Below are 24,876 nucleotides of genomic sequence, written 5' to 3'. Positions count from 1 at the left end.
CTAGAAGTGCTTGAAACATGGTTTTAGAACCTGGGGGCTTCAGCTGAAGTTAGATTTTTTACATATTTCTCCCTGTTCCTCTCTCTGTCTTTCTCTTTTCCTCATTTTCATTCTTTGGAAAGTTCCTAATAGTATTTTACTCACCACATTTGAATGCTATTTATTTTGCATATGGCACTAGTATTTTTTTTTAGCATCTGATTTCATGAGTAAACAAGCAGGAGTTGTTGCAACACCAAAAGCTCACTGCTTCTGTCTCTAAATGTAGATGAAAAGCTGTTGATTAATGTGTGTGGTAATGACTATATTTCTTTTCTGTGTATAGTCTCATGGTTATTTCCCAGTTTCCTATGTGTTTTCAATGCTCTTTGCTCACAAACTTTACAAAACACAAACAGAACTGAACTCTATTAGCAGGACATAATTCCATATAGGTTAATCAATTATGCAAACAGCAGCTCCTGTTACTTCCAGCACCGTTTATTTGCTTCCCCTGTTTTTATCTCTGATTGCTCCACAGCTCTTTGTGTAAATGCATTTCATACGTGTTCGGGTCTTGTCAAGGCATGGGGCTCAAGTTTGCAAGGAGGAATTCCAGGTGTGTACTGCAGCTGGCTGTGGGCTGACTGTGCATTTGCAGCGGGAAGCCGTGCTTTGTGTTGGCTTTCACTGCTCCCAGCTGCTGGCACATCCCTGGGTAGTACATTGTGGGAGGTGCTGCAAACCTCCCCTTATCGTTTCAGTATTACCTACTGACCTCATTTTTCTCTTCCATTCAGTGCAAATGTCCCAGTTACCCCAGGTACAGACGTACCTGAGAAGGGATCTGTAGTTTGAAGGGAGGAGGGCTTAATGTAAGGTGCTGTGACAAGCTGTGTGCATGTCCTCATGCAGGACGATCTGCCAGGAGGAGAGGGCAGCTGGGGCAGACACAGGGCTGTGCTGAGCCCTGGGAGAATATGAGCAGCCCCAGCCATTCTGCTGATTCAACTTTCCTTCACAGAGGCTGGGATTTAGATGCCGTGCACTTATCTTCAGTGACCCTTTGTAAAGTCATTCAACACGTTTGCTTGAGCTTCCCCATTTGTAAATGAAAATGTGTTTATACTGCTCTAGCAGCGCCAGGCACTGGAACTGGCTTGTGTTTGGACTGCTCTCTATCGCAGCTACTTCAGATGCTATTTAAGACATATTTTCTTTTGGCATAATTCCACTACAGATAGCAAGGCGGCTTCTGCTTAGGTAGTGGGTGTGTGTTGCCCCAGCCCCGAGAAGGTTATTGCTTTGGCATGTTTTGCTGTGAGTTGGAGCCTAAGGCTATCCTAGCTGTAAGACCTGCCTGAAGGATTCTCTCTGGTCACCTTGTACATGAAAAGAAATGCAAAGGCAGGTTCAAGAACAGAGAACTTACAGCAAGTGGCACGTGTCATCAAATCTTGTTTAGATAACAAAGGGAATTTCCAGAGATGTCTTCAGAACAAATGATTAGGGATTATAGTTAAGCACTTCCTTGGCTATGATAAGAAAACCTTAAAGCTTGTGCCTTGGTTTGGGTTGGGGTCTGGGGAAACCTCTCAGAGAACCACCCTTTTCTTTCCTGTAATTAAATGTGAATAAATAACAACACGCTGATTCATTAGTGTTGGTTAGTTCAGCAGACTGATGAGCTGACTCTATGGGAAGGAAGCCCAGGACAAATGCAGCTATCATGCCGAGCTGGATTTTGTAAGTTTTATAGCTGTTTACTTCTTTTTCCTTTGCTGCAGTTTCTGCATAAAATTAGAGGAAGTCAATACATTCTGAGCTCTTACAGCCTTGACAAGATCAGAGCTGATTACAAAAACATGAACAGAAATTTCTTTCTCCCTCAACTGTAATAATAAGTGGCCGAGACTGCTTTTTGCTGAGAAGATCACAGCCAGAAGCATCTTGCCTCTCCTGGTTTCAGCATCAGAAGAAATGAACCGAGAATATCTCAGCTGGAGGTTATTGTTGTTCACCTCAGGACCAAAGAAAAAACTTCAGTATCAGTTATTTAAATACTGCAGCCACTCATTAACATCAGTAGGGTTTTTTCTTTAACTGTCCTATTGGATATTTGTACTTCTGCAGAGAGAAATGATTTGTGACAGTAAGATTGTCTGAGGAAAAAAAAAATAAGTGTTTGCATGGAAGAGTTTCCTTCTTTTATAATACGGAAAAGGAATGGCTATGGGGAAAAGGTGTCACTCCTCTTTCCAGCAGACGCTGCACTTGCCTTTTAAGGAGACCTTATTTACAGCTCAGTGTTTTGGAAGATGGGCAAAGGACCAAGGAGGGCCTTAGGAGTGCCAAGAGTAAGGGGGAAATGAAGCAGAGGGTAAGTTGAAGAAAATATCACTCTGCGAGATATAGGAAAGAGATATAGTAAAGCAAAGAGATATAGGAAAAAAAGCAAAATATAGGAAAGCAAAGTGGAAACAGGGATGGGAGGAGATGAAAAAGCCCACGTCGTTGCAAAGCAAGGACTCTGGAATAATAAGGAAAAGAGCATACTATGAAAACTCACGTGCCTATGCACCCTTTTACCCATCGAGATGGAGTTATGCGCTGCCACACTGTCCTTGTTTCTGGCCTTCCTCTGTGTGTTTTTCTCCTCTGGCTGTGCTCCCTAGGATGGGCTTGGCTCTGCATTGTAGCAGCAGTGAGGACACAGGGCTATGCTCCTGCCCTCCTTTCCTGGCAGGCAGCAAGCAATGGGTGAAGTTTCATGCATCCTACCCTGCTCTGCAGCCTGCTCTCATTGCCAGGTGAGAGCCTCTGCACCTAGAACACACCCTTTCCCCTGGCTCTGACCCTAGCTGGGTTTTGGGTCCAAGAGGCACCAACTATCTCAGCCCAAGCCCTTCTCTTGTCTATTGTAAGCCACAGAAGCAGGTGCGCCTTCCCCACTGCTGTGCGGTGAGGCCTCTTGGCTTCATTAGAGCTCTGACTTTGCCCTTGTAGTTTTGCTGTCAAAACCTCACTTAATTTTACTTCTGTCCTGAGCAGATGCAAATATCAGTGCCCAGGTAACATAAAAGCAAGTCTGCCACTTCAGACCAAAGGTCTGTCTAACCTGTGGGCCAATGTGTGGTAACATAAATAAATAGAAAACCAGTGCAACAAAAACAGTACCTAACAGGGGAGTTAATATGGGAATTTTAATGAATTAAAATTAATAATAAAAAATTTAAATGGAAAAATAATATAAGCAGGGTGAATGTTGAGTCCTGCTTTCCCACCCTCTATTGATTGGTGGTTCCTGGGTATCTTCTGTTATTTGGTAGCTTTCTGTTTTGCAGCACAAAAGTCCTGCTTTTAACCTCTTGTTTTTTTTCATGCGAAAAAAACATTTTATTCAGAGGTGGCTAGGTGACTTTTTTCTTTGAGAGTTTTTGGTGAGGAGCCTTACTGAATAACCTTGAAGCACCTATATTTGCCTATAACTGTTATGAAACCTCATTAGAAATTGGTGGACTAGAGAAGTCCTCTGGCACAAAGATAGTTCTATGCAAGAGGTTGTAGATCTCAATCTGTGGTCATTTCACCTAAGATCAATCAATGCTGTATTACTGTTACTTACTATACGTTGCTCTTTGCCAGTTTTTGCCTCTAGTCTCATTTACTGACGCTTCAATTTGAGACCTGTGCTGCAAATACCCCAAAAAGGAGAGTTTCTGCACGATGTTATGATTTTACTCAGATAATTCTTCACAGTTGGTGTATATAAAATTCCAATACTTCATTTAAGTGATATTTACATTGCTACTTTTCTGAAATAGTTGAAACTCAGAAAAAAGTTTGCCTAAAATATTGCTTTGATTTCCCAAAGTAATTTTTGATCTCGCAAAAATGTAATTTAAGCCTATGCTTACGGCTAAAGGGAAAAGAAAACAGAGATAAGCTGATATGCTGGTCGATTTATAATTCTGTCATAAAGAACAGATCTAAGATTCAGCTCTCATCAGGTGATCTTTAAGATGTTTCTCTTGATGCAACTGTGAAATATTAGAACGATTTATACAGCATTAACATTCAGTTGAAATACCATCTGATTAACATATATACTATTTCCCACGTAATTTCATTGTAAAGGAATCAAACAGTAAGCAGTAGTATTTTCAGAGAGAACAAAGTCTGTAGCAAAAGCTCCTATCTTGTGAATAGCCCAGCACAGCAGTCTTGGTAAGACAGTCTTGGACAATCACAGGTATGGCACCATAAGCGTGAATTCTTTTTCCTCCTCTTTGATAGTTACTTCCCAGCTGAGCTACTGTTCCAGAGAGAAAAAGAAACAATATATCCTGAAGTCCGTGCTTTGCTCCAAATTTGCTTTAAACACATAATCTGGACTGCGTTGTGAAATCCATTCGCACAGATGCAGGCAGCAGCAGGGGTGTAACAGCAGAGCAGCCACATGAGTGGCAGCACAGCCAGTGCTTGTGCAGAGCCCAGGCTGCTGAGCTTGTTGGAAGCACAACTGCTGAATTGGCTTTTGCTGCATGGGGAATCCAGAACACTATGATCTGAGCTGGGCTCTTGCAGGCTGTCAAATTGTTTAGATCTGCATTTGTCTCACTGGCTCATAATAGGTGGTAGTTACTGAAATAGATTCCTAATGACGAAACTGTTTCTTGAAGGTGTAAAGGAAGAATTGCTTAGGCTCTTGCACCATTCTGTAGGGTGTCTTTTCCTCGACTCCCAACACAGATCAGGTTATGAGCAATGTTGCATTAAGGCAATTTCTGAACTCTAAGATTATATCTGAGTTTTCTGTTGCAGAATCTGTGGAGGGAAATAGTTTAGTAGCTGATTTTGATGTGCAACTTAGGAGAAATCCGTATGGACATTTTGATAGGACATCTTGGAGAAGAGCTATATACCTCCCAAATTAGAATTCGATTCAAGTAATTCATTTAATTATTTCTCTGACTTCTGGCAGTTGCCAAGCATGAAGTAAATCTTCTAAGATGTATCAGAAACATACCACTTGTCAGAGCCTCAGTCAGAAACTGACAAAGCAGTAAAGAAGCCGCCCCCCACTGCTGGACCTGCTTGTTAATTAAGGGAACAGAGGACCATTTTCGATGTTATTCCCTAGCTCCCAAAGCAGAATCAAGAAACATCATAGGGTTGTCGCCAAAGCCTGTTTACAAGGTGGAAAATGTTACATACATCTTCTTCTCATAAAATCTCTTTATTAATTGAGTTGTAAGGGCTACAAAAGCCATCGGTTATAGAACCCAAGTCTTTGTTTTCCTGTGTCGCCACGGGACAGACTGTTACACTTGAAGAAGTTTGCAGCTTGGTGTGGAAAACATCCCAGCTGAAATGTAGCTCACAGCCAAGTGCTGTGGGGAGGAGGAAGGTTTGGAGAGGCTCTCCCAGGTATTTTTCTTAAGTGCGTATCTCACCATTGAAAATGTTCTCTGACGTTATTGCTGCTTTGCTGAGCATCACCTCGTGCAGGAGGCAGAGGAGAGCTGAAGCTCACTGCAGGCTCTTTACATCCACCTCCCTCCCTCCACAGTTCCTCCAGTCCTTGGACAGTGGCAAAATGTTACTCCTTTTCCTGCAGGCTGGGGTGAGGGAGAGTTCAGGATGACCCATGCAGGATGGAACAGTGCCTGGGTGATTCAGAATTATTTCCAGAACAACTCTTTTTAAGTGAACAAAGCAGACGCAGCTTGGTTGGACTGTTCTGCCACTGATGGATTAGCCACAGGGTTACCCTGTGACTGGGAGCCAAGCTGAGCATGTACAGAGTGTTGCAGTATTGCCCCTCTGGAGCCAGCAAAGCTTGGCCCTGTTGGCAGAGCTACATAATAGCAGAGAATGCAGAGCGCAGAAGCTGAATCGCTGCCTGTGGATCAGCAGCGTATGTTCTCCACTCAGAAATACTTGGTGAGGTAAATATTCTTCAGCAAACTGAAGGGAGTTGAAACATCACGAGTGCCTGCAAGTTCTACCTTGCTTGCTTTGTTACTGGCATATAAGGAGAGAACGTTGATATGTTAAGTGTTTCTGAAGCTGAAGAAGAAGAAAATCCATTCACTGCAGCCTGAATACCTCTGATTTATGAATCTCTGATTCATCCTGACAGCTATTTAAAAAATCATGTCAAAGTCTGCATTAATCTTGGCCAGAAAAAGAAAAGAAATGTGTTAGGTAACAAGAGTGCCACAAAGTGCAGATGCCATTGTGGATGTAATGAAAGGCATTGTTAGCATCTAACTCACAAGAGAAGCATCAGTACATATTGCCAGATAGTTTTTCTTTTTCTGAAGTCTGTTGAACAAGTGTGTACTTGAGCATAGAAATCATCTCTATGATTGATGGTTCCTTACATTATTTCTCTTCTAGAATATGTATAGTTTTCCTATATATATGAGCTTCCCACATGCCATTAGATACTGAAACACTGATAATATTGTGATATGTGGGAAGAAGGGAAAATAAACACTTGACAATTGTTGTTTTTTCCCAATATTAGATGTATTTGAGATAAAAAAAAAATTAATAGCTTGATTGACCAAATAGCCCTTTCTATAAGGCCTTGGAGAAATTATCATGAACTTCATGAAGTGCTAAAAAGAATCTTCCTGCTTATTATTTATTGCTGATATGTTTTGTTGGATTTTTTTTTTCCAAGAATGCTGCATTACAAGCTGTAGTGTTTTCCAAGAAAATAACCAGATAGCTTACAATTTGAATATATTGTTTGAACAAATAAAAGCAGCTGCCTGCCTCTTGCAAATAGCTGTCTTCTGACTTTGCATTTCTGAACACAGCTTTGTTTAGCATATGTCCATGGCAATATATAGTTAGTATTTTGTTTTGTAAAGTGAAAGGCCGTAGGCCAGAGGTGGCAGTAGATCATCCTAGCAATGAGATGGAAGGACGAGGAAGAGAAGGTATTTGTGTGGTTCCACTCTTATCAGTGGAGCATCACTTCATGATGCTTCCATAGCAAATCCAAGACTGAAAGCTGCACTGTAGTTTGATCAGCAAGGGCAGGTGCTGAAGAGCGGGAATGAGGTCAGATTTATCCAGGAGATCAGAATTTTTGTCTGTCTTTGCAAGTAAAGAAAGAAGGTAGGATGTTACCGTGAAATCCTTGTTATTATAGGTATATTAATCCCATTATTAATTGAATATGATTCTTAATGTGCAGTGTGTCAGGTATAGCCATTGTCCATCACATATATTTCTACAGAAACACACTGAGCTCCATTGTCCATCACATATATTTCTACAGAAACACACTGAGCTCTGTTGAGATGAAGTAGACATAGTAAAGATGTTAAAGCATGTTTTAAGAGACATTTGAGGTTAAGGATAATCTTAACAGTTAAGGTGCTACCTGTATTTTCTTACTGAAAATATTTGCATCTGTTCCTCCCATTAGCATAGACTTTCAAGTAACGTCTTCCACACCACATCCTACATCACAGCGCAGATGATGTTAGATGGCTGTTTGGACAAGCGAGGAGGTCAGAACGGTGGCTTTTGAGAGAAATTGATGAAATTAATTTCAGTTTTTTCAACTGTGGAATTTTTTGTTGTTGTTGTTTTGTTTTTGCTGTGGGTACTCTGTGGCTGTTTGTGAGGTTGCAGGTTGCTGCTTTGGTAGGCAATCTTCTGCCGCATCTATGAATGTCCCACAGTAGGTGGCTTTTTGTCTTCCTTCCTTCCACAGTCAAAATACAGATAACGATGGAGTTTACAGCATGCCGGCCAATCTCCTGGGATTTCAGCTGAAATGCCAAAGCACTCACCTCCTCTTCATCTCTCTGACTTCAACCCTTTCTTTCAAGTTTGTACCTTCCTTTCTAAATTCCAGTTCGTGGTCAGTGTACATGTTATTGTATCTGGCGTGTTTCTGTGTTCAAGTACGTCTTGTTGGTACTTAGCTATTTAGTATAATGCCGGATTTGACCATTGCAAAATATAGCTCAGCTGTGTACACTTGTTTAATGAAGGGAAAGAAAAATATGCCTAATATTAACCATAAAGGAGTTCTTCTTATCCAAAGAGCTAGAAGAGCATCTAACAAGCCGCCTCATCCCAGTCAATTTCACTTTTTCATTTGTTGTGTACGGAGGGCATATAAAAGAAAGTAAAACAATTTCAGCAGCGTGTAACACAAATAAAACAAAACCAGCACTGCGCATAAAGGAAAAATGATGCAGAGTCATGAAAGGGCCCAATTTCACAGAGCTGTGGCTTCAGATGGGCTGACAGGATAGTAGGAAGACGCTACCCAATGGAAGCCCCTTTGCTACATTGGGTGTGCTGACGCATGCCCTTATGGAGTGTGTGCTGTAAACTATGTCAGGGGCTGAGCTGGCCTACGGTAACATTTTTTAGGAAATGAAATGGTGCTGCTGACTCTGAGTATGGCTTCTAAACACCTGGGTGAGCTCAGGCTGTAGAGTGCCTTGGTGGCATAGGGCAGTTATGTGTGGAGATCCTGTTGTCCCCACAGCTCTCTCCCATCCCTGGCCTGGAGCAAAAAGAACAACGCTTTGATGTGTTCACCCTCCAGCCTTGTGGGAATCAGTGACTGGAAGCACCTCTGGTATTAGAGCAAACTTGGAGGGGTTTTGTGGCTGTGCAAAATGGGCGATGATAAGTGCATAGGGTGTTGGAGGGAATTACACTAGCTCCAACAGATCTCTCTTGCTGTGGTGGTTACAGCACTAGTCCGCTGGATAAGCCTCAGCAGAATTGCATGTCTGTGTTTGTCAAACCATGAAATGTGTTTTATTGATCTCACAGATCAGCTTTATAGGAACAAACTGTGTAACTGGTTCTGGTTGAAAACTTCACCGCATCCACCCAGCTTACCTCCTGATGAAAATCAGGAGGAGAAAGAGGAGCTTTTTGTTACTGTTTTTGCTTTATTGCCTTACCACACATTGTATTCAGCTGTTCCAATGAAAATTTCTTTTCTCTCTCCTCTTTGACAGGCCTCGATGATGTTGTAGCAATAATGATTCCTGAACCCAAAGGAAAAGAGATAGTGAGCCTCCTGGAGAGGAACATCACTGTGATGATGTATATAACTATTGGGACACGAAACCTGCAGAAGTACGTCAGCCGGACCTCCGTGGTGTTTGTCTCCATCTCCTTCATTGTGCTGATGATCATCTCGCTGGCATGGCTGGTCTTCTATTACATCCAGCGATTCCGCTACGCAAATGCCAGGGACAGGAATCAGGTGAGTTAGTGGTGCTAAGGGTCTTGGTTTCCAAAAAAATAATCTCCGTGGGATTCAATTTTAAATAAGCTTGAAGTAAAATTTGAGGAAAATAAATGTGTGGTTCAGAAAAAACAACAAACACAACATCTAATAATGAGTAGTGAAAAGAATGAGGATGTAAAAATGTCTGTGTATGGGGAAAGTCAAGAATTCTGTCAGTAGAGATGGGATTAAGGAAAACAAATGAATATAATGTATGTGTGATGTGGGATTTTTTTTTCTGTGCAAAACACACATGAAACGGACAGAAAGAATGATTATGTGTATTAGTGAAAAGATTAGTTTGTTACATATAGCCAAGGGATGGAGGAATTAATACAAATAAATACCCTTATGATCAAAATGGTAACTAAAATGTAATGAGGTATGTGGAAGTACATATGAGAAATAAGGCTTCACAACATGTGAGGAGATTAAAAAGAAGTGTTTTCATTTTCATGCTTCTTCAGAAGGGCCTTTAAAGGAAAAGACATTCCAGTTCATTTGACAGTGATCACTGAGCATGTAAGTGGTGTAGTGATAGCCACCCATATTATTAAACCTTTGGTTTTGGCATTTTGTCCAGCCGCTCCCGGAAAGAAACACAAAACCTATAGAGCTGGAGAGAAGCCAGCAGCGTTGTGTAGGAATGGGTGATAGGTCCTGAGGTCCTCAGGTTTATAAAGCACCCTTTTATAATCTTTATAGTAGCTCAGCAACGACTATTAGTAGTGATATTGATGATAAATTTCATCTTTTCTTGACTGGATCCAACTTATGTTGGCATCAGCAGAACTGTGAAAATGAAACTTGTACGTTTCATTTTAACGGTGCAGTAGGAAATGTTATCAATGCTGAAATCTGAGGAGATGACCGTTTTACTGCAGGAAAAATAATGCTCTGTGATTCAGAGATGGTTTTGGACCCTTAATAAACTCCTGTTCCAGCAGGAGGAAGACTGCTTTGCTTGCTCTGCTGAAAAAATAAACTGGGATTGTTTACAATTGTTTTGTAGAATAAAGTAGTGCTGCACTCAAATATAAACTTCACATATAGGGATCCCTCACCACTCCCACTGAAACTCAGGCATCCTCAGAGATAGAGAGCTCTGCTCTGTATTTACAGACAGAAAGAATATATTTTACTTTTAAATATAGATCATGAAATTCTGAATAGTAAAGATGAGACTATCCCAGCTGGAATGTGAGCATCACTGGCAGCAGAATCACTGTGGCTGTAGCTGCTGTGGTAGTTTTCAGATGCTTTGGCTGCTGAAGCACATGTGTGCCTGATTTATGCATGTGAATATCCTGAGTGTGCTTACAATCAAGTAATTATACAGGCAGATTAGCAGTGTAAATAGATATACATAAACATGAAACCCAGCAAAATAAGAAGCACCCTTCAGGTTATACATCATAGTTTGGAAGTACAAGTCTATGTGTTCAAGTGTTTTTCCTTTCTAGTCTTTTCCTTCCAGAGTTTAAATGAGACTAATGTGTGCACAAACAATTATCCTGTGCAGAGGTTTTGATAACTTTGTTATTAATACTAATTTTTATTATTATTATTATTATTATTATTTTTGAAAAGAATAAAAAAAACAGACCTCCTAAGCAATTGTTACTTTTTTTTTCTTCCCCTAAAGCTGTAATTATTCTTACAGGACGAACTGGGATTTCTTTACATACTTTCTTCATTCAATTTTGCCTGTCTTTTAATCTCCTAATTGGTCTTTTCTTATGAAACAGTGATGCATCTGGGTAATGTTCAACCATTTCTGTTAGTGACTTTTTTAGTCCTGGTTATGGAGTACAGATATGTAGGCAGCTGTTAGAATAGCTTCATTTGCTCTTTCCTTTTTCATGAGGGTTTCTTCCTCTAATTTTTTTGTTTGTTTGTTTTGTTGTTTTTGTTTGTTTGTTTTTAAACTTGAGCATGTTATCTTGTAACGTGAAGATGGCAGCACAAAGTTCTTAGATATTCAGATATATTCAAGAGAAATGTGTTCTGTCGCTTTTTGGGATATAGTTTAGAATGTGTTTCTTCTGTCATTTGTCCTAAAAGCTTTTGCCATTCTAGCTTGCATTTGTTTATCTGTATGAAGGTATTGTGCTTATTTGTTGTAAGCGCCTTCATTGCTGGCCAGCATTAAGAAGGGAGCTTTCTTCTGTTTGTTAGTTAAAGTTTATCCAAAGGGTAAGGTTGAGATGTTTGTATAAACAGAGCTTCAGATGAAGAGGGAGCCAGCAAGCTTATTTAAGGAAAGTTGTGCCATCAGTTTCCTACCCAGTTTCCTACACACTGACTGCTCAAGTGCAAAAAGCTGTGACTCGTTAATTAGGTTTTGGTTTTAAAAACAGTAAAAAAGAAGGTTGAATTTGTTTTGACATCTGCATGATTTTAGAACCCCCATTATTAAAATAAAAGTTTAAAAGGGCCAGTATTTTCTTAGTTGAAGGAGAAGGAGAACTTGCACTTACCTCTTTGCTAACTTCATTATGCATACTCTTCTTAGCTCTGGCTGACAGCGAGGCTGCTACCAACAGCAGTCCAGCTTCTGAGTTGGTAGCTTGGATACTGTGCTAAGTAAAGGGGAAAAGTTAGCCAACTGCAAAATATGATGTATGGCAACTATTGAGTCATGGCTTCAACCACTGATGGATCACCTGGGGAAAGGATTGGGTCAGCCATGGGAGCGCAGGTGAAAGCAACTCAGCTGTGTGACTGAAAGGGGTGGAGCCTGGCTGCACCTCTCCTAGACCTCATTTAAGGGCTGACTGCTATTGGGAAAGGTTCTCTTTCTGGAGATTCCTCTTTTGTGGAGTCTTTCTTGTGAACCTAGTTCTTTGGATACTGGTGAGCATTCCTTCCCTGTTTGTTTCTTTTCCCATTTTAACTGTGATAATCTTTCCAGCTGTATCACCAACTGTAATACATCATCAGCAGAAAAAGTTATATTATAGGAAAGTAAGGTTTCTGAACATCTTTCATTGGTTACTTTGTGTATCCCTGGGTCACGTTTCATTTAACGTCTTCTCAGCTAACTGACTGTAACTATGTTTTGGTTTCCTGCAAAATGGGGAGCATCTCTTTGTCAAGACTCATCACCATCTCTGCCTCCTTGCTCTTTTGTATGCAGTGACTCTGCTTCCCATCTTGTACACAGCTGAAGTTGCTGTTCAGTCAGTAATTCCAAGAAGAACTAACTTAAAACAGCTCTGGCAAATTATACAGGCAGATAGGAAGTCTGAAGAATTTCCTGGATTTCTCCTCTTACTCCTTAGTGGAATGAAACCTGGGCGTATACCACGTACATCTATATTCGGCCATCGTTCTCCTTCACCCTCTCTGCAAAATCCAGGTTCACGTGCCAGAAGGGAGAACCAGTTAGGTGCTTGATTTAGCTGAGTGGGGAACCAGGACTGCAAGGCTTCCCATCGCGTGCCGAGGCCCATTCATATAAATGTAAAGTTAGTTGGGAATTTCTGCAGTGGAGCCTAAAATAGCCTTTCATTATGGGGTTATACTTCTGCAGATAGGTGTCATCTACAGATACAATCATGCTTTCTACAGTCATAGAAAACATGGTTACGTTTCAATTTTGATTGTAACGTTTTGAGCTTTTAAAAGTGTCTTTAGTGCAGCTGACTGTGTGATACGTGTGAAGGTAGAAGGTAGGTAGTAATATTCATATGCATGAAAGTCCCAAGTTTTATTTCTCTTTTACCATTTAAAAAAAATGGTCAGGAAGTAGATATGCTCACTGTGATGTTCTTTTGATATCAAGCAAATCATGTTGTGAAAGAAAAGTGTAGTCAACCTGTTTCGTTTCCTCGGCAGCTTGTTCCTGAGGCCCTCCTGAAAATGAGATTTCTGACAATGTCCATGAAAGACTGTGGGAATTGTTTGTATCTACCAGCATCAGGTGGCAGAGCTAATTGAAAGCAGTTTGGAATGACGTGACAAGTGAATTCCTGGAGGTCATTCTGCAAACTGTGACTTGCCATCTTAGCCTTGTAGTAGCCAGGACACAGGTTCTAAAAAGTAAAATATCACATCAGTGTGTCACACAGTTCATATTTCACCAGTAGTGTTTCTTCCTGAGGTCAGAGATCCCTTTCTGTTGTCTGTGAACCATGGGATAGGAAGACAGCAAACAGGAGGTATTTGTGTTCCACATCTGTTGTCAGGATTTCTTCCATGTTGTTTCTTCCCGTTTGCTTCTTGTTAAGAAGTTTTACGGGAGATCATTTTGAAACCAAGTGAGCTCCATAATTTTTGCAGGATGGCAAAAGCCAAAGCAGGCAGTTATTCTACCGGGACGTGCAAGTCCTGCATTAATATCCAGGGAAGAATCTAGTTTAGTGTGTAACTGACAGCGTATGGAGGGTCAGGCAATTCTCTGAGGAAGAAAGCAGGTGGTCGTGAGTTCTTGAGAGAGTTTTGGGCCACTGGAGAGAGGCATCGTATTTGAAGCAGTCTTCTGTCATTTACTTACTCAGGAGCAGATGAGTGATGCTTTCCATGCTACTGTCCTTCCTTTTTATATAGTAGCATCATCTCCACAAGACCACTGCATCTGATACTCTTAACTCCTTCCAGTCCAGTATCGAGTGTTGCAGTCTTGCTAATGAGATAATGGGTTTTATGATTATAAATCTCTAAGCTTCATTTTAAACCCTTAAGCTATTGTAATGCCTCTTATCTTCTAGGGACAATGATTGGTGATAGCATGCCTTTTGTTCAAATAGAAGAATCCTTTAGAAGTACAACTTTGCTCCAAGTTCTTTCAGAAATTAAATCTTATTTGCGTTTAAGTCATGAACTTGACTATTTAAGATAGACAAGAGAAAGCAAACACGAAAACAAGCAGATCAAAGATGTACATGAGTCTTTAATCTTGTCCTGTCCCCTTGAAGAATGTGCAAAAAAAAAGGAGCTGAAACATTTCATTAGTTTAAGTAATAATGATAAAAAGGAATCACAAGCAGTTCCTGGAGCAGGGTGCAATGGCTCTTGTCTCGCTCCGTGTTATCAGTCTGTCTTTGATTTACATTGAAGAAACAAATAGCTGGCAAGAAATGCTTCCAGCTCTTGTCACATCTGTTTATTGAAGGGAGACTGTGAGAAAAATGTACCACAGGAAAGATATGTAACTAGAAGGAACTCCCTCACATGTAATAATTAGCTGTGCTGGGAAGCACATATGTAAATCTTATATGATAGCCAAGATCGTTTTCATCTCTTTAGGCAGGCCTGAAATTGCTCGCTGCTTTCAGGATTACGCGTGTTCTATGTCTTTCCAATCCAATAAACTCACCCTGTAAATTAAATAGTGGTTTTAATTGAATCCAAAGAACAAAGTAATAATTTATTAATCATATCTCTGTGGTGATGAGGTCTCAATTTACAGGCAACGTTCAGCTTCCTCCCATTTTTGGCTTCAAGCTCTCTTCCCTCCAGCTGGAAACCCTTCCCATTGACGTGCCCTCAGAATTCCAGCACAGGCAGTATTCCCGGCTCTGAAAGTTGAATGTCTTCTGAGTCACCAGAGCTCCTAAATCTCCCGCCTAACTAACTGCACATGGCTGGAAACTAGGTGGGAAAAGGGGGCGAGAAGATGAGTTGAAGTCATTTATGGGTAGCAACTTGGAACGCACTGTTATAAAACTAACAGGATGTCGTGGGAGTAGGTGTGCTGTGTGATCCTGTGCAAGACAAGCAAGAAAAAACTGAAGAGAGCCCAGAGGAGGGTTGCCAGTATGTTCTGGGGTGCAACGAGTGAGGAGAGGTGGAGGCAATCTCATTTAGTAAACTGGGAGAGGAGGAGGCTGAGGGCTCTGCCTGCAGCCTCTGTTGACACGGCGCATGCTTGGAGGGAAGGCAGTGTCAGATTATTCTCAGAGATGCACAGAGAAGGGACAAGGATAATCGTCACAAATTGCAGCGAGGGAAATCCTACTTCTGTGATAATGATTTAAAAAAAAGAAATATCTGTGAGAGCGGTGAAGCACTGGAACAAGTTATCCACAGTGGTTGTGAAATCTCCCTTCCTGGAGACAGTCAAAACTTGACTGGACGTAGGTCTGACTTTGAAGTTGACCCAGCCTTGAAGAGGGGGTGGGAGCTCATGACCTCTCTGAGACCTTTCCAGCCTGTGAGTCTGTTGCCCAGTCTCCTTGTTGCGTTAGCACAGTGAGCAGCCAAGCCCTGGGAGTGCTGATGCAGGCACAAGCTCAGAAGCCTGCAGAAGTAGCTCCACGGAGCTGCGATTGTGGGAACTGCCCCATATCATTCTCAGCCTCATCTCCATCTTCAGCTTTTGAGAACAGTGTTTTGCATCAGCTGTTGCTTTAATCTTGAGCAACATTGGCCCAGCCAGCACAGTAACAGTGTTTTGAAAAAACGGGGGAACAGAAATGTCACGTGGTAAGCAATTTATGGTCACTGTAGTGAAAGGAAAGGAAAAAACAAACTGTTAGGTATGAATATGATGTTCTGTCGGACTATATATTGTTTTACCTTTAAGAAGTTGCAGGTGCTTTTGTCTCATTTTTATACTTCTATGAAGTAGAAAAAACAAAAAAGAAAAAAAAAACAGTGAAGATAATTTGTGTTCGTCTTGATGAAAAAATTATCACCTCAATTGCAATACTTAAATTTTGCTGAGTATCTTGAATTGATCGTGGAACAAAGTAAGAATAAAGACCTCCTGGATCTTAAGTCCAGCATTCATTAAGCTTACCAGCCCAGGCCTCATTTAAAAATGTACTTTTTGTAAGTGTGATTAAAAAAAGGAGAGGAAAGAAGTGGGATACCAAAACAGCAGACTTGTTAAGTACATTGCTACTCACTGAAATAGTATAGTTGCCATAGTGTAATATCACAAGAGGCTCATGTGCCGTCCTCTCTGGAACCGAATTAGCATAGCTTTGCTTCATCCGCCATGGGGTACCAAGAAGCCTAAAATACCTACTGTGCACTTATTCTGAATAACATCATGACTGACCTCATCTGTTCACGTTTATACAGAACTGTCTGGTTTCATATGCAGTTACTTGAGATTATTAAGAAATGTAAGGAGGAAAAATGAATTCTTCATGAAGAGCTACTCTTTGATTAAGAGCACATTTTGTATTACAGCGCCGGCTTGGAGATGCTGCAAAGAAAGCAATCAGCAAGCTGCAAGTCAGAACAATCAGGAAAGGTGATAAGGTAATTTTTTCAATTGCTCATTACCAAATGAATCACTGCACTGAGTATTCCTTCCGACCACCACGATGAAGAGGCAGAACACAAGTGGCAATTGCTTATTAAGCTCACATGTGTCCTCTAGGTAGGGGAGGAATTCTGGTAATTTATGGGAGGAATGGAGTCGGGAAAGGAGGAGGTGTAATGTGGAGATGCAGAAAATCCTGAAAGTTCAAACGTGCTACCTATATCTGCATGATTCCCAGGGAAAGTTTCTAACAGGGTATGTCTGAAAGTCTGACTTGCTTTTCTTGAAATGCATTACTGAATATGCAGCATGCATCAGGGACTGTTTTATTTTGTCACGTAGACTCTTCTTTGAAGAGATTAGCTGACAAAATCAAAAATGAAAATGATGTTCTCTTTCCTGTAGGAAACTGAAGCAGACTTTGATAACTGTGCTGTTTGTATTGAAGGCTACAAACCCAACGATGTTGTCAGAATTTTACCTTGCAGGTAAGTTGAAGGTTGAAGGAGCTTTTAACTCTGATTGTCTGCCTGTTTCACAAGTTATGCTCTGTTCTCAGAGTATCGCTCTGAGGTTTCCTGAGAGCCAGGGAGAGATGGAAAAATTAATTGCTTTGATTTATTCCTAATTTATTCTGTAAAGCTATCTGAAATGATTCATTCTTTACTTGAAGTGAAAATAACATTAGTGGTGGTAAAAACCTGAATTTAGCTTGATAGTCAGAAATTTTGTCGGATCTGGGTATATTACAAAAGTTTTCAGTAGAGTTTTAAACCAAAGGTTATGATGTTTCCTCCATTTTTTCTCACTGGTTTGACGTTAGTCCAGAATAACTCTCTTAGAAGAACCTGTTTCTGACTTGAAGGTGAGGCCTAGGAGTGGCAGCCATGAATAGAGCAGGCTAACTGCCCCCCATAGACAGAAGTTAGCAATTCTTATGCTGTCCTGTGCCAGGACCAAGTGCTGAGAGAATGATGTTGTCTATTGCTTCCATGGAAGTATTCCCAGACATGTGGGATATGGAGGTGACAAGAAGAGCTTTTAGGGTTGTTCCTTTCTCTTTTCATCCCTTTGTGTGAACATGCCCAACGAAGTATGCATGCTCACAGTGATGTGATGCAGGAGTGTGGCCTCTTGCCAGCGAAAAGAGCTGTCTTCACCTCTCTGTACCGTTGTATTGTCTTCCTTGGGATGTCAGCTAACAAAAGATACCTCAAAGGAAATCATTTTCTTAAGATATTTCCTATAAACAGTGGTTTCCTTAGGAGAAGAGGATCAAGCATTTAATTTCCCTAGAAACCGTGATCTCAGATGTGGTACGTACAGAGCCTAGTTTTTTAGAGTTTCTTCTGCTGAAGACATGTTTACTGGCTTGAAAGAGTGAAATATTTGTTTCTTTTCCTGCTGTGTTTTTTCCCTAGTAGATATTTGAATGTAACAAGCTGTCCATTTGTGTTCATTCATGTGACTCATTAATCTGTTTACTGCCATCGCTAAATGGCAAACAAAAAGCAATGGATTAATCATAAATTTGACCTACTCTAAATCCCCCACAATGACAAACTGCATATGAACTCTTCTTTTTTCTGCAAATAGTTCATGAAGCAGAAATAGGAAAGAAAAAAGAGAAACTGCAAAAAAATGTGGACCTTGGCTTGACATCAAGCTTGTTTTTGTAAAGCATAATAAAGTTTGGAAATTTAACGTAATAGGGACAGGCAGTTTTCAGAAGTGGTTACACAGCGCAAAAAAATATGTCTAAGCTCTAGCTTTCACTTGTGTCTTGCCTCATAATTCAATTCCAGTCAGACTTCATCATGCACAGTGTTGAGTCAAGCAGAGTGAATAGGAAACACATAGTTAACAGGTGATGTTCAGTTCTTGGCTGACTTAAAAGGTCGCCTAGAAAATGACTCATGCTAAAAGGTTAGCAGCAGCAGATCTGTCTTGTAAAATGCTCACATTTTGAGTCTAAGCGATTTTGAATTATAAAAACTGAAAGATCTTTCTCAAGCAGCTACTTAGCGGACCCTGTTAAGTGAGTAGGAGAGCACTTTTTTTTTTTTATATCTTGGATGAAGGCCTACAGACACTGAAGGTTTCTTCCTTCAGCATCCTCAGTTAAACAGAGGTTTCACTTCAGTTCTGGTACAGTATCTGCATTAGTCTGGCATTTAATAAGAGGCTGACATTTCACCAAGTCTTACAGAAGCCAACACCATGCTGGCTGACCTTCATGTTTCTATCCAGGAGTTACACAAGATGAAACACTTTCTACTTGCATAGCCACATGCACCCTGAGATCAGCTGCTTTGTCCTGCAGGCTGTACTGGGAAAACTGTGGCTAGCAGACACGCTCAGGATGAAGTGCTGTATATCTTTGTATTTCTTTTAAGGTTTCTGAGTCCTGAATCTGCTCAGAAATTGGTACCAGAAATCCATTGGATTTCATTGGATGAGGTATGAAATGATATTTCCTAGTACTTGAGGCTGATTTCCCAAATGTCCTCTTTCTGCTGGAGAGCTGGGAGGAGAATTCTTGTTAACTTGTGCTTCTTCCTCTCTTTCTTCTTTAGAAGCCAACTCCCACAACTGACTGTATTAATAAACCTCACTCTACAGTGTGTTAAATAAATATATACTGACTCTTGATAGTGAAGAAAGTGTTGGCTTGCAGCTGGTTTTACACTGAAGTGGTAGTGAGCATCACAGTGAGGGCCCTGACACAACATGAAATATAAGCAAGTTCACTGTTCCCTGAGTCACTTCTCTTATCACAGCCCTACTTCCTTCTGCTTGTCTTCCATCTTCAGCTTCAAAACTCCCGTCTCTTCTGCCGTTCTTTGGAGAAATCACTGATGCTGCTGTTCCCTTTGTCTGCCTCTCACTAAACTTTTCTTTCCTGCACTTTAACAGAGAGATAGGGCAGCTCTTTCAGCCTCGTCTCTGCTGAGAACTTTCTATTTCTTCATAACCTCTTTTTCAGATTGTTCCATTTCTGTCACCAACAGATACTGTTAGAGCTCGCACGCCTCCTCTGAACCTCCAGTGAACAACTGTGTTTTCACAGACTGTTCCACTCCTTCCCTCCCTTTTCATTAGCCTCCTGTGAAAATCATTTCATTACAGCACTTCTTTTTTTATTCCATTTTCTCAGATATGCTTATCATCATGTCCCTTTGTCCTTGCTTCTTCTACCTTAGGAATAAACAAACAGTAGCTCATATTTATCCCCAAAAGCTGAAACCTACTTGCCAGGTACTCAGTGCTGCTCAGTCCCTCATCAAAGCCCTTCTCAGTCCTCTGCTGCAGCCTGACATCTGATGTAGGGCTGAGCAAGGGATGCTCAATCCATGTCTCTGGGAATGTGCCTTTCTGCTTTTGGCTCTTTTTGTTGTAGCTTATGCTTTTATTCAGGAAAAAAAACCCAACCCAAGTGACTGCTAGGTTTGTTTGCATGTGCTTTGGAAAGTTGGAACTGGAACAGGAAGGTAGGAGAACAGTCCTCTTTAGCCTGGAAAAAAGGTTTTTTAAATAGTTGGGAAGTTGGAAGCTTTACAAGAGTTTTACAGTAATGAAGTTATTATTACAATTTTTGGGCTGAGCCCAAAATAAATATCTTTTTTCTGTTGTATGTTTGAAGTTGCAGCTTTAAAGAAAACGTGAATTGCATTTCAGACACAAATAATCTGTAGTTAACAAATAAATCAAGTGCTAATTAGATAGCAGTCAATGCAGTGTTGTGGGATTTTTGAGATACTTTTCCTCGCTTTGGTTGATGTGAGCTGTACACAGCCCTGTGCAGGCACAGAGCAGGGCAGGAGGGATCCCGGGAGGCCACCCACCCCAGGGTGCTGGGGCACTGGCCTCACACGTGTCGTTCTTGGGAGTTATTTTTCCAACACACTGCAGCCTCCAAGGATGAGGACTCTGCAGGCTCTCCCGGTAATTTATTACAGTGCTTTGCCACCCTGAGAGTGATGAAGCTTTTCCTATTGTGTAACCTGAATCTCGCTTGCTGCAATTTAAACACATCATTGTGTCTCTTATCCCTAGGAGAGGTGAAAAACAGTTTGTTTCTTTTCTGCTTATGGAAACCTTTGTCTTGTATGAGGATTTTTATGACATCTCTCCTCTCGCCTTCTTTTCTCTCAACTAATCAATTACAGTCCTTCTCAGAATCTTCTCAACCCATCCAAACCAACATAGTTTTGCAATGGATGTGGTTGCACACAACAGAACACAAAAAGCATCTTTTCTGCAGCTATGACTTAAATTATCAAAGCCATTTTCCTAGCCTGTGTTTGAAACATCTTTCTTACTGCCTCTGTGTATGGCTCATTAATTCTGAACTCAACCGTAATGCCTTTACCTTCTCCTTTTTAAAATTTGAATCAGGCAGAAATGCAGTTGATCATTTTATGGCTTAGGATGGCTGAAATAATATAGTTACACCCTCATCTTATTTTGTACAGATTCTTATTTTATCTGGGTTTAGATGGTAAACTCATCAGGATGTTTATCAATCAGTAACTTCATGACACACTGGAACAGGTCACCCAAGGAGGCTGTGGATGCCCCATCCCTGGAGGCATTCAAGGCCAGGCTGGATGTGGCTCTGGGCAGCCTGGTCTGCTGGTTGGTGAGCCTGCACCCAGCAGGGGGTTGAAACCAGATGATCATTGTGGTCCTTTTCTACCCAGGCCATTCCATGATTCTGTGATTTTATAATTCCGCACAAAAATGTTTGCTTGTAGCTAATACAAACTCTCAAATTGTATAATCATACATCGTATAATGTGGTACAAATCTTTAAAAATGATTTTCAGTAGCATTCCATTTTTGTCAAATAATCAAGATCCTTCTATTGTACATATTAAATCTAAAATTAATGGAGCCCTAATCATGTATTATTGGGAGGTGCCAAATGATCTGTCACGTGTTTAAATTACTCAGCATCGGTAGGATTTCTTTTACAATGTCATTGTTGAAGCCAACTTTAAAAATGCTAAACTTCAGTCTGTGAAGTCTTGAAGACATGAAAATTCCAAGCTTTTGGTGATTAATGAGCATTATGAAATGCTGTAATGTGAGCCACAGCTTGACTGAAGCTTACAAAGGTTGAACTTGAAAACCAAAGAGGACTTTCTAGTCTGCAGTAAAATGGCTTGATAGAAGCTACATTGTTGTTTGTTTGGTTTTTTTTAATCCAAAACAGGTTTTGTAATTCTTTCTTTTTTTTTTTTTTCAAGAGCATAAATCTCAGGGTTTTTGTATTTGTATTTTGGCACAGTGTGTTTCACATCCATGCAGTTAAGCATATGTATTTATAGATGTGAGTACACATTTGAAGAGAACCAACTGCTATGAAGACTTGTGTAGTTTTCCACACAGCCGAAAAACAAGGCATGTACTTTCAATACTCTGCATGAAATCATGCAGTTTATGTAGATTAGGCTTTTGAATGTAAAATTGCACGTCCCTGTGTCATTGCACTTGGAGTTGTTGAAAATGCTTGCCTGATGGTGCATTGGATGTCTCCCTGCTGGAATAAAAAGCAGAGTCATCCAGGGCAGAAATGGGAATTCAGTGCATTGTGTTTTTATCTGGTCAGGCAAGCCTTGTTTTGAAGGAGGGTTGTGAACTGCAGTAGCATTAGTCAAGTGGTGGCTTAAACTTCAAGGATAACAATACTCCATTTGCGTTAATCATGTTGACATACAGGATCAGATGAGAAGTGACAAAGTTTCGTATCACAGCCAACTGATATAATTAGACAGGTCAAACTTCCAAGAACAGATCTGCCCTTTCCCATAGCTGTGTGAAGTCAGACCAAGTACAGCAAAGCGACAATTTGCCACAGAGGTTTTTGGTGGTTTTTTTTTTTTTCCACAAGGGAGTTGTCTCTTTTAGAAGCAGTGAGGACAGCATTGAAGAGAAAAGAATAAGATTCTGAGATTTCACATGGTTGTGGCTTTGAATTCCAAGTGTCATCAGGACTGAAGTCAGCTAGTACACCAGACGGTGTGGGCTGCCACATGTTACTATGAGCTATGGCTGCAAATCGATATAGAGGAAAGAGCACCTCAGTGTCTTCCATCAGGCTGACAGGCTGCGTGTACCTTGTCATGTGAGAGAGTCTGCGACAGGATACAGCTGCCAACCCATTCAGCTGAATGGGTACCACTTAAATATTTAAAATTATTTGGGTGCACTTAGTGAGCCTGGCTTTCTCAGAGATTGCATTTCTTGCTGGAGGCTTGTGTGTGCTGCTGAGCCCCTGCTCCAGGTAGCATGCTGGGCAGCTGTGACCTGTGCCCCCCCGCTGATACCCAGTGGCTTGGATGGCAAGTGGTGTGACTGGCTGTGACAGCCATCTCCAGCCTCTGCCTGCCTGTTCTCAAATGTGAAAGTTCAAACAGGCTGAAATGGGACTTTCAGGCTCTGCTAACTAAGATGTGGGACACCTGTTACAGGCCTTGGGGAAATTAGAGCTTATATACATGTCATTTTGAAGCAAGTCTTAGCATTCTTGGGGAAAGTCTGTGTATATTGATCTTCATATTACAAAATAAAATACCGTCAGTTTTGCTTAGGCTTTTCATTGTTTTAAAAAGATTTTCCTACGTGTCAGTGTAGTTTCTGAGGCTATTAATGTGGTAGGAAATTTTGCTCGTTTTCTGCAGGAGCTGAGAACGAACTATCCCAAGCCACAGAACACTGTTGATTGGTAATAGGTGCATTACATAAGCTAGTGGAGCACAAATATGTCAGCCCAAATATGCTGCCTGTGAATTCAAAGAAAAGGAGAAAGAAGCGAGAGAGGAACTTTTCTGCCTTATGCTGAGCATCAGCTGCTGTAATTGACCTCCTCACGAGTGGTTTTTAAATCCTAAGCCTCATTTTCCTGTGTTTTGTAACATTCATCCTTGATAACCACAATATAACAGAATACGCTCACAAGAGAGAATACAGCTGTCAGGTTCATGCACTAAGTATCTCTGTGTTCTATCTCAGTGTCTGTCAGGCTAAGTTAGATAATAATTTTGAGTTCCTCTGTCTGGGTTATAAATGTATGTGGTTTTATATGTATATATAAATATATAAACCCATGCCCCGCAGCAGCCATGAGTCTCAGGTAGTTGCTTAGTGGTCTCTTCAGATGAAGCATGGGTTTAGGAACAATCCCTTCAGGGCTGGAATTGTGTGGGAGCTCACTCCATTGGGTAAATTAGAAAGAGCAGGGAAGTCAGGGACCATATTTTAAAAGGCATCATCCTGATATTTCCATGTAAATGAAGATATACATTTATTCATTTCACTTGTTTTCCTTATGTCTGTATCCTTCAAAATAATACCAGGCCCCAGTGGCTTAATCTTTCTGTAATATGTAATCAGATTTGTTTGCGGAACCATCAAGAAATTCACATGATTTCACCTGTAGTAGGTTTTGCTTACTTGACGGTGTTTAACATTTAAGGTATGTGTTTTGCTACTAATTTCTTGTGTTTTTCCTAGTTGTCTAATCGTGTACATTTTCTTTTCCAAGGTCAATTGAGTAATACTTTGCACACATGCTTGACACACTGCAGAAATCATTGTAAAGCCTTGTCTGCAGAGGATTTAGTCTGGCAGCCCTTGCAGAAGTCACAAACCATACTATTTGAAAAGCTTGCACTTACTGAATTCAGGAAAAGCATCTGGTGTTAAGTGGTAAATCATGCTGTTGTGGATTTGAATTAAAGTATCTTGTTTCTCATTGCAGGCATCTTTTTCACAAGTCCTGTGTAGACCCCTGGCTGCTAGACCATCGTACCTGCCCTATGTGTAAAATGAATATTTTAAAAGCTCTAGGGATCCCGGTAAGCACTTCACAGGGGAGCTGTCTTGGGCAAAAAGGGAGCGTCAGCCATGTGGGTGCATCCCCAGACCTATACCTGTCTGCTCCCATCCTACTCTTCTGACCATGTTATTGATGTGTTAATTAATTTACTAAGGATAATAGAAGCTGGTCTGGGCAGCTACCTCTCTCCTTCACCCCACTTATGTTACCATGGAAGAGTCTTTATTGGGGTTAATGTGTCTGTTACTGCCCAGTTTGTGGAGCAAGGTATCATTTACTGGTGTTCAGGTGGATCAGTGTTCTTTCATATTGCTTTTATTTATGTTTCAAATCAGGGCTGGATTTATTTTTACAATCCCACACTGAGTTTAAATCTCAAAGCAGAAGATAAACAAATAAAATTTTCCCTGATACACCAGTCAAGGACAGCCAGTGACTTTATCTAGGAAGGCCATTCTCTTTTCTGTCTGATTTCTCTTGAAGTTTATCTGTGGCAAGCTCTGTACTGCTAATTCCAATTAGGAAGATTTCTACCAGTAACTAAAT

General features: G+C 40.8%; 1 protein-coding gene across 1 annotated transcript in view; it reads left to right on the top strand.

Moving 5' to 3' along the window:
• Positions 1–24,876, top strand: part of RNF150 (ring finger protein 150) — a 119,689-nt gene that overhangs the window by 58,463 nt on the left and 36,350 nt on the right. The window contains exons 2-5 of the mRNA XM_042871570.1: positions 8,994–9,244; positions 16,412–16,483; positions 16,893–16,975; positions 24,253–24,349. Coding sequence (XP_042727504.1) covers positions 8,994–9,244; positions 16,412–16,483; positions 16,893–16,975; positions 24,253–24,349 — 503 coding nt within the window. The remainder of the gene's footprint in view (positions 1–8,993; positions 9,245–16,411; positions 16,484–16,892; positions 16,976–24,252; positions 24,350–24,876) is intronic.

This window comes from Lagopus leucura, unplaced genomic scaffold (assembly GCF_019238085.1).
Source record: "Lagopus leucura isolate 7727_CA_CO unplaced genomic scaffold, USGS_WTPT01 Super-Scaffold_100004, whole genome shotgun sequence".
NCBI lineage: Eukaryota > Metazoa > Chordata > Aves > Galliformes > Phasianidae > Lagopus > Lagopus leucura.
This window is presented reverse-complemented; position numbering and strand designations above follow the sequence as displayed.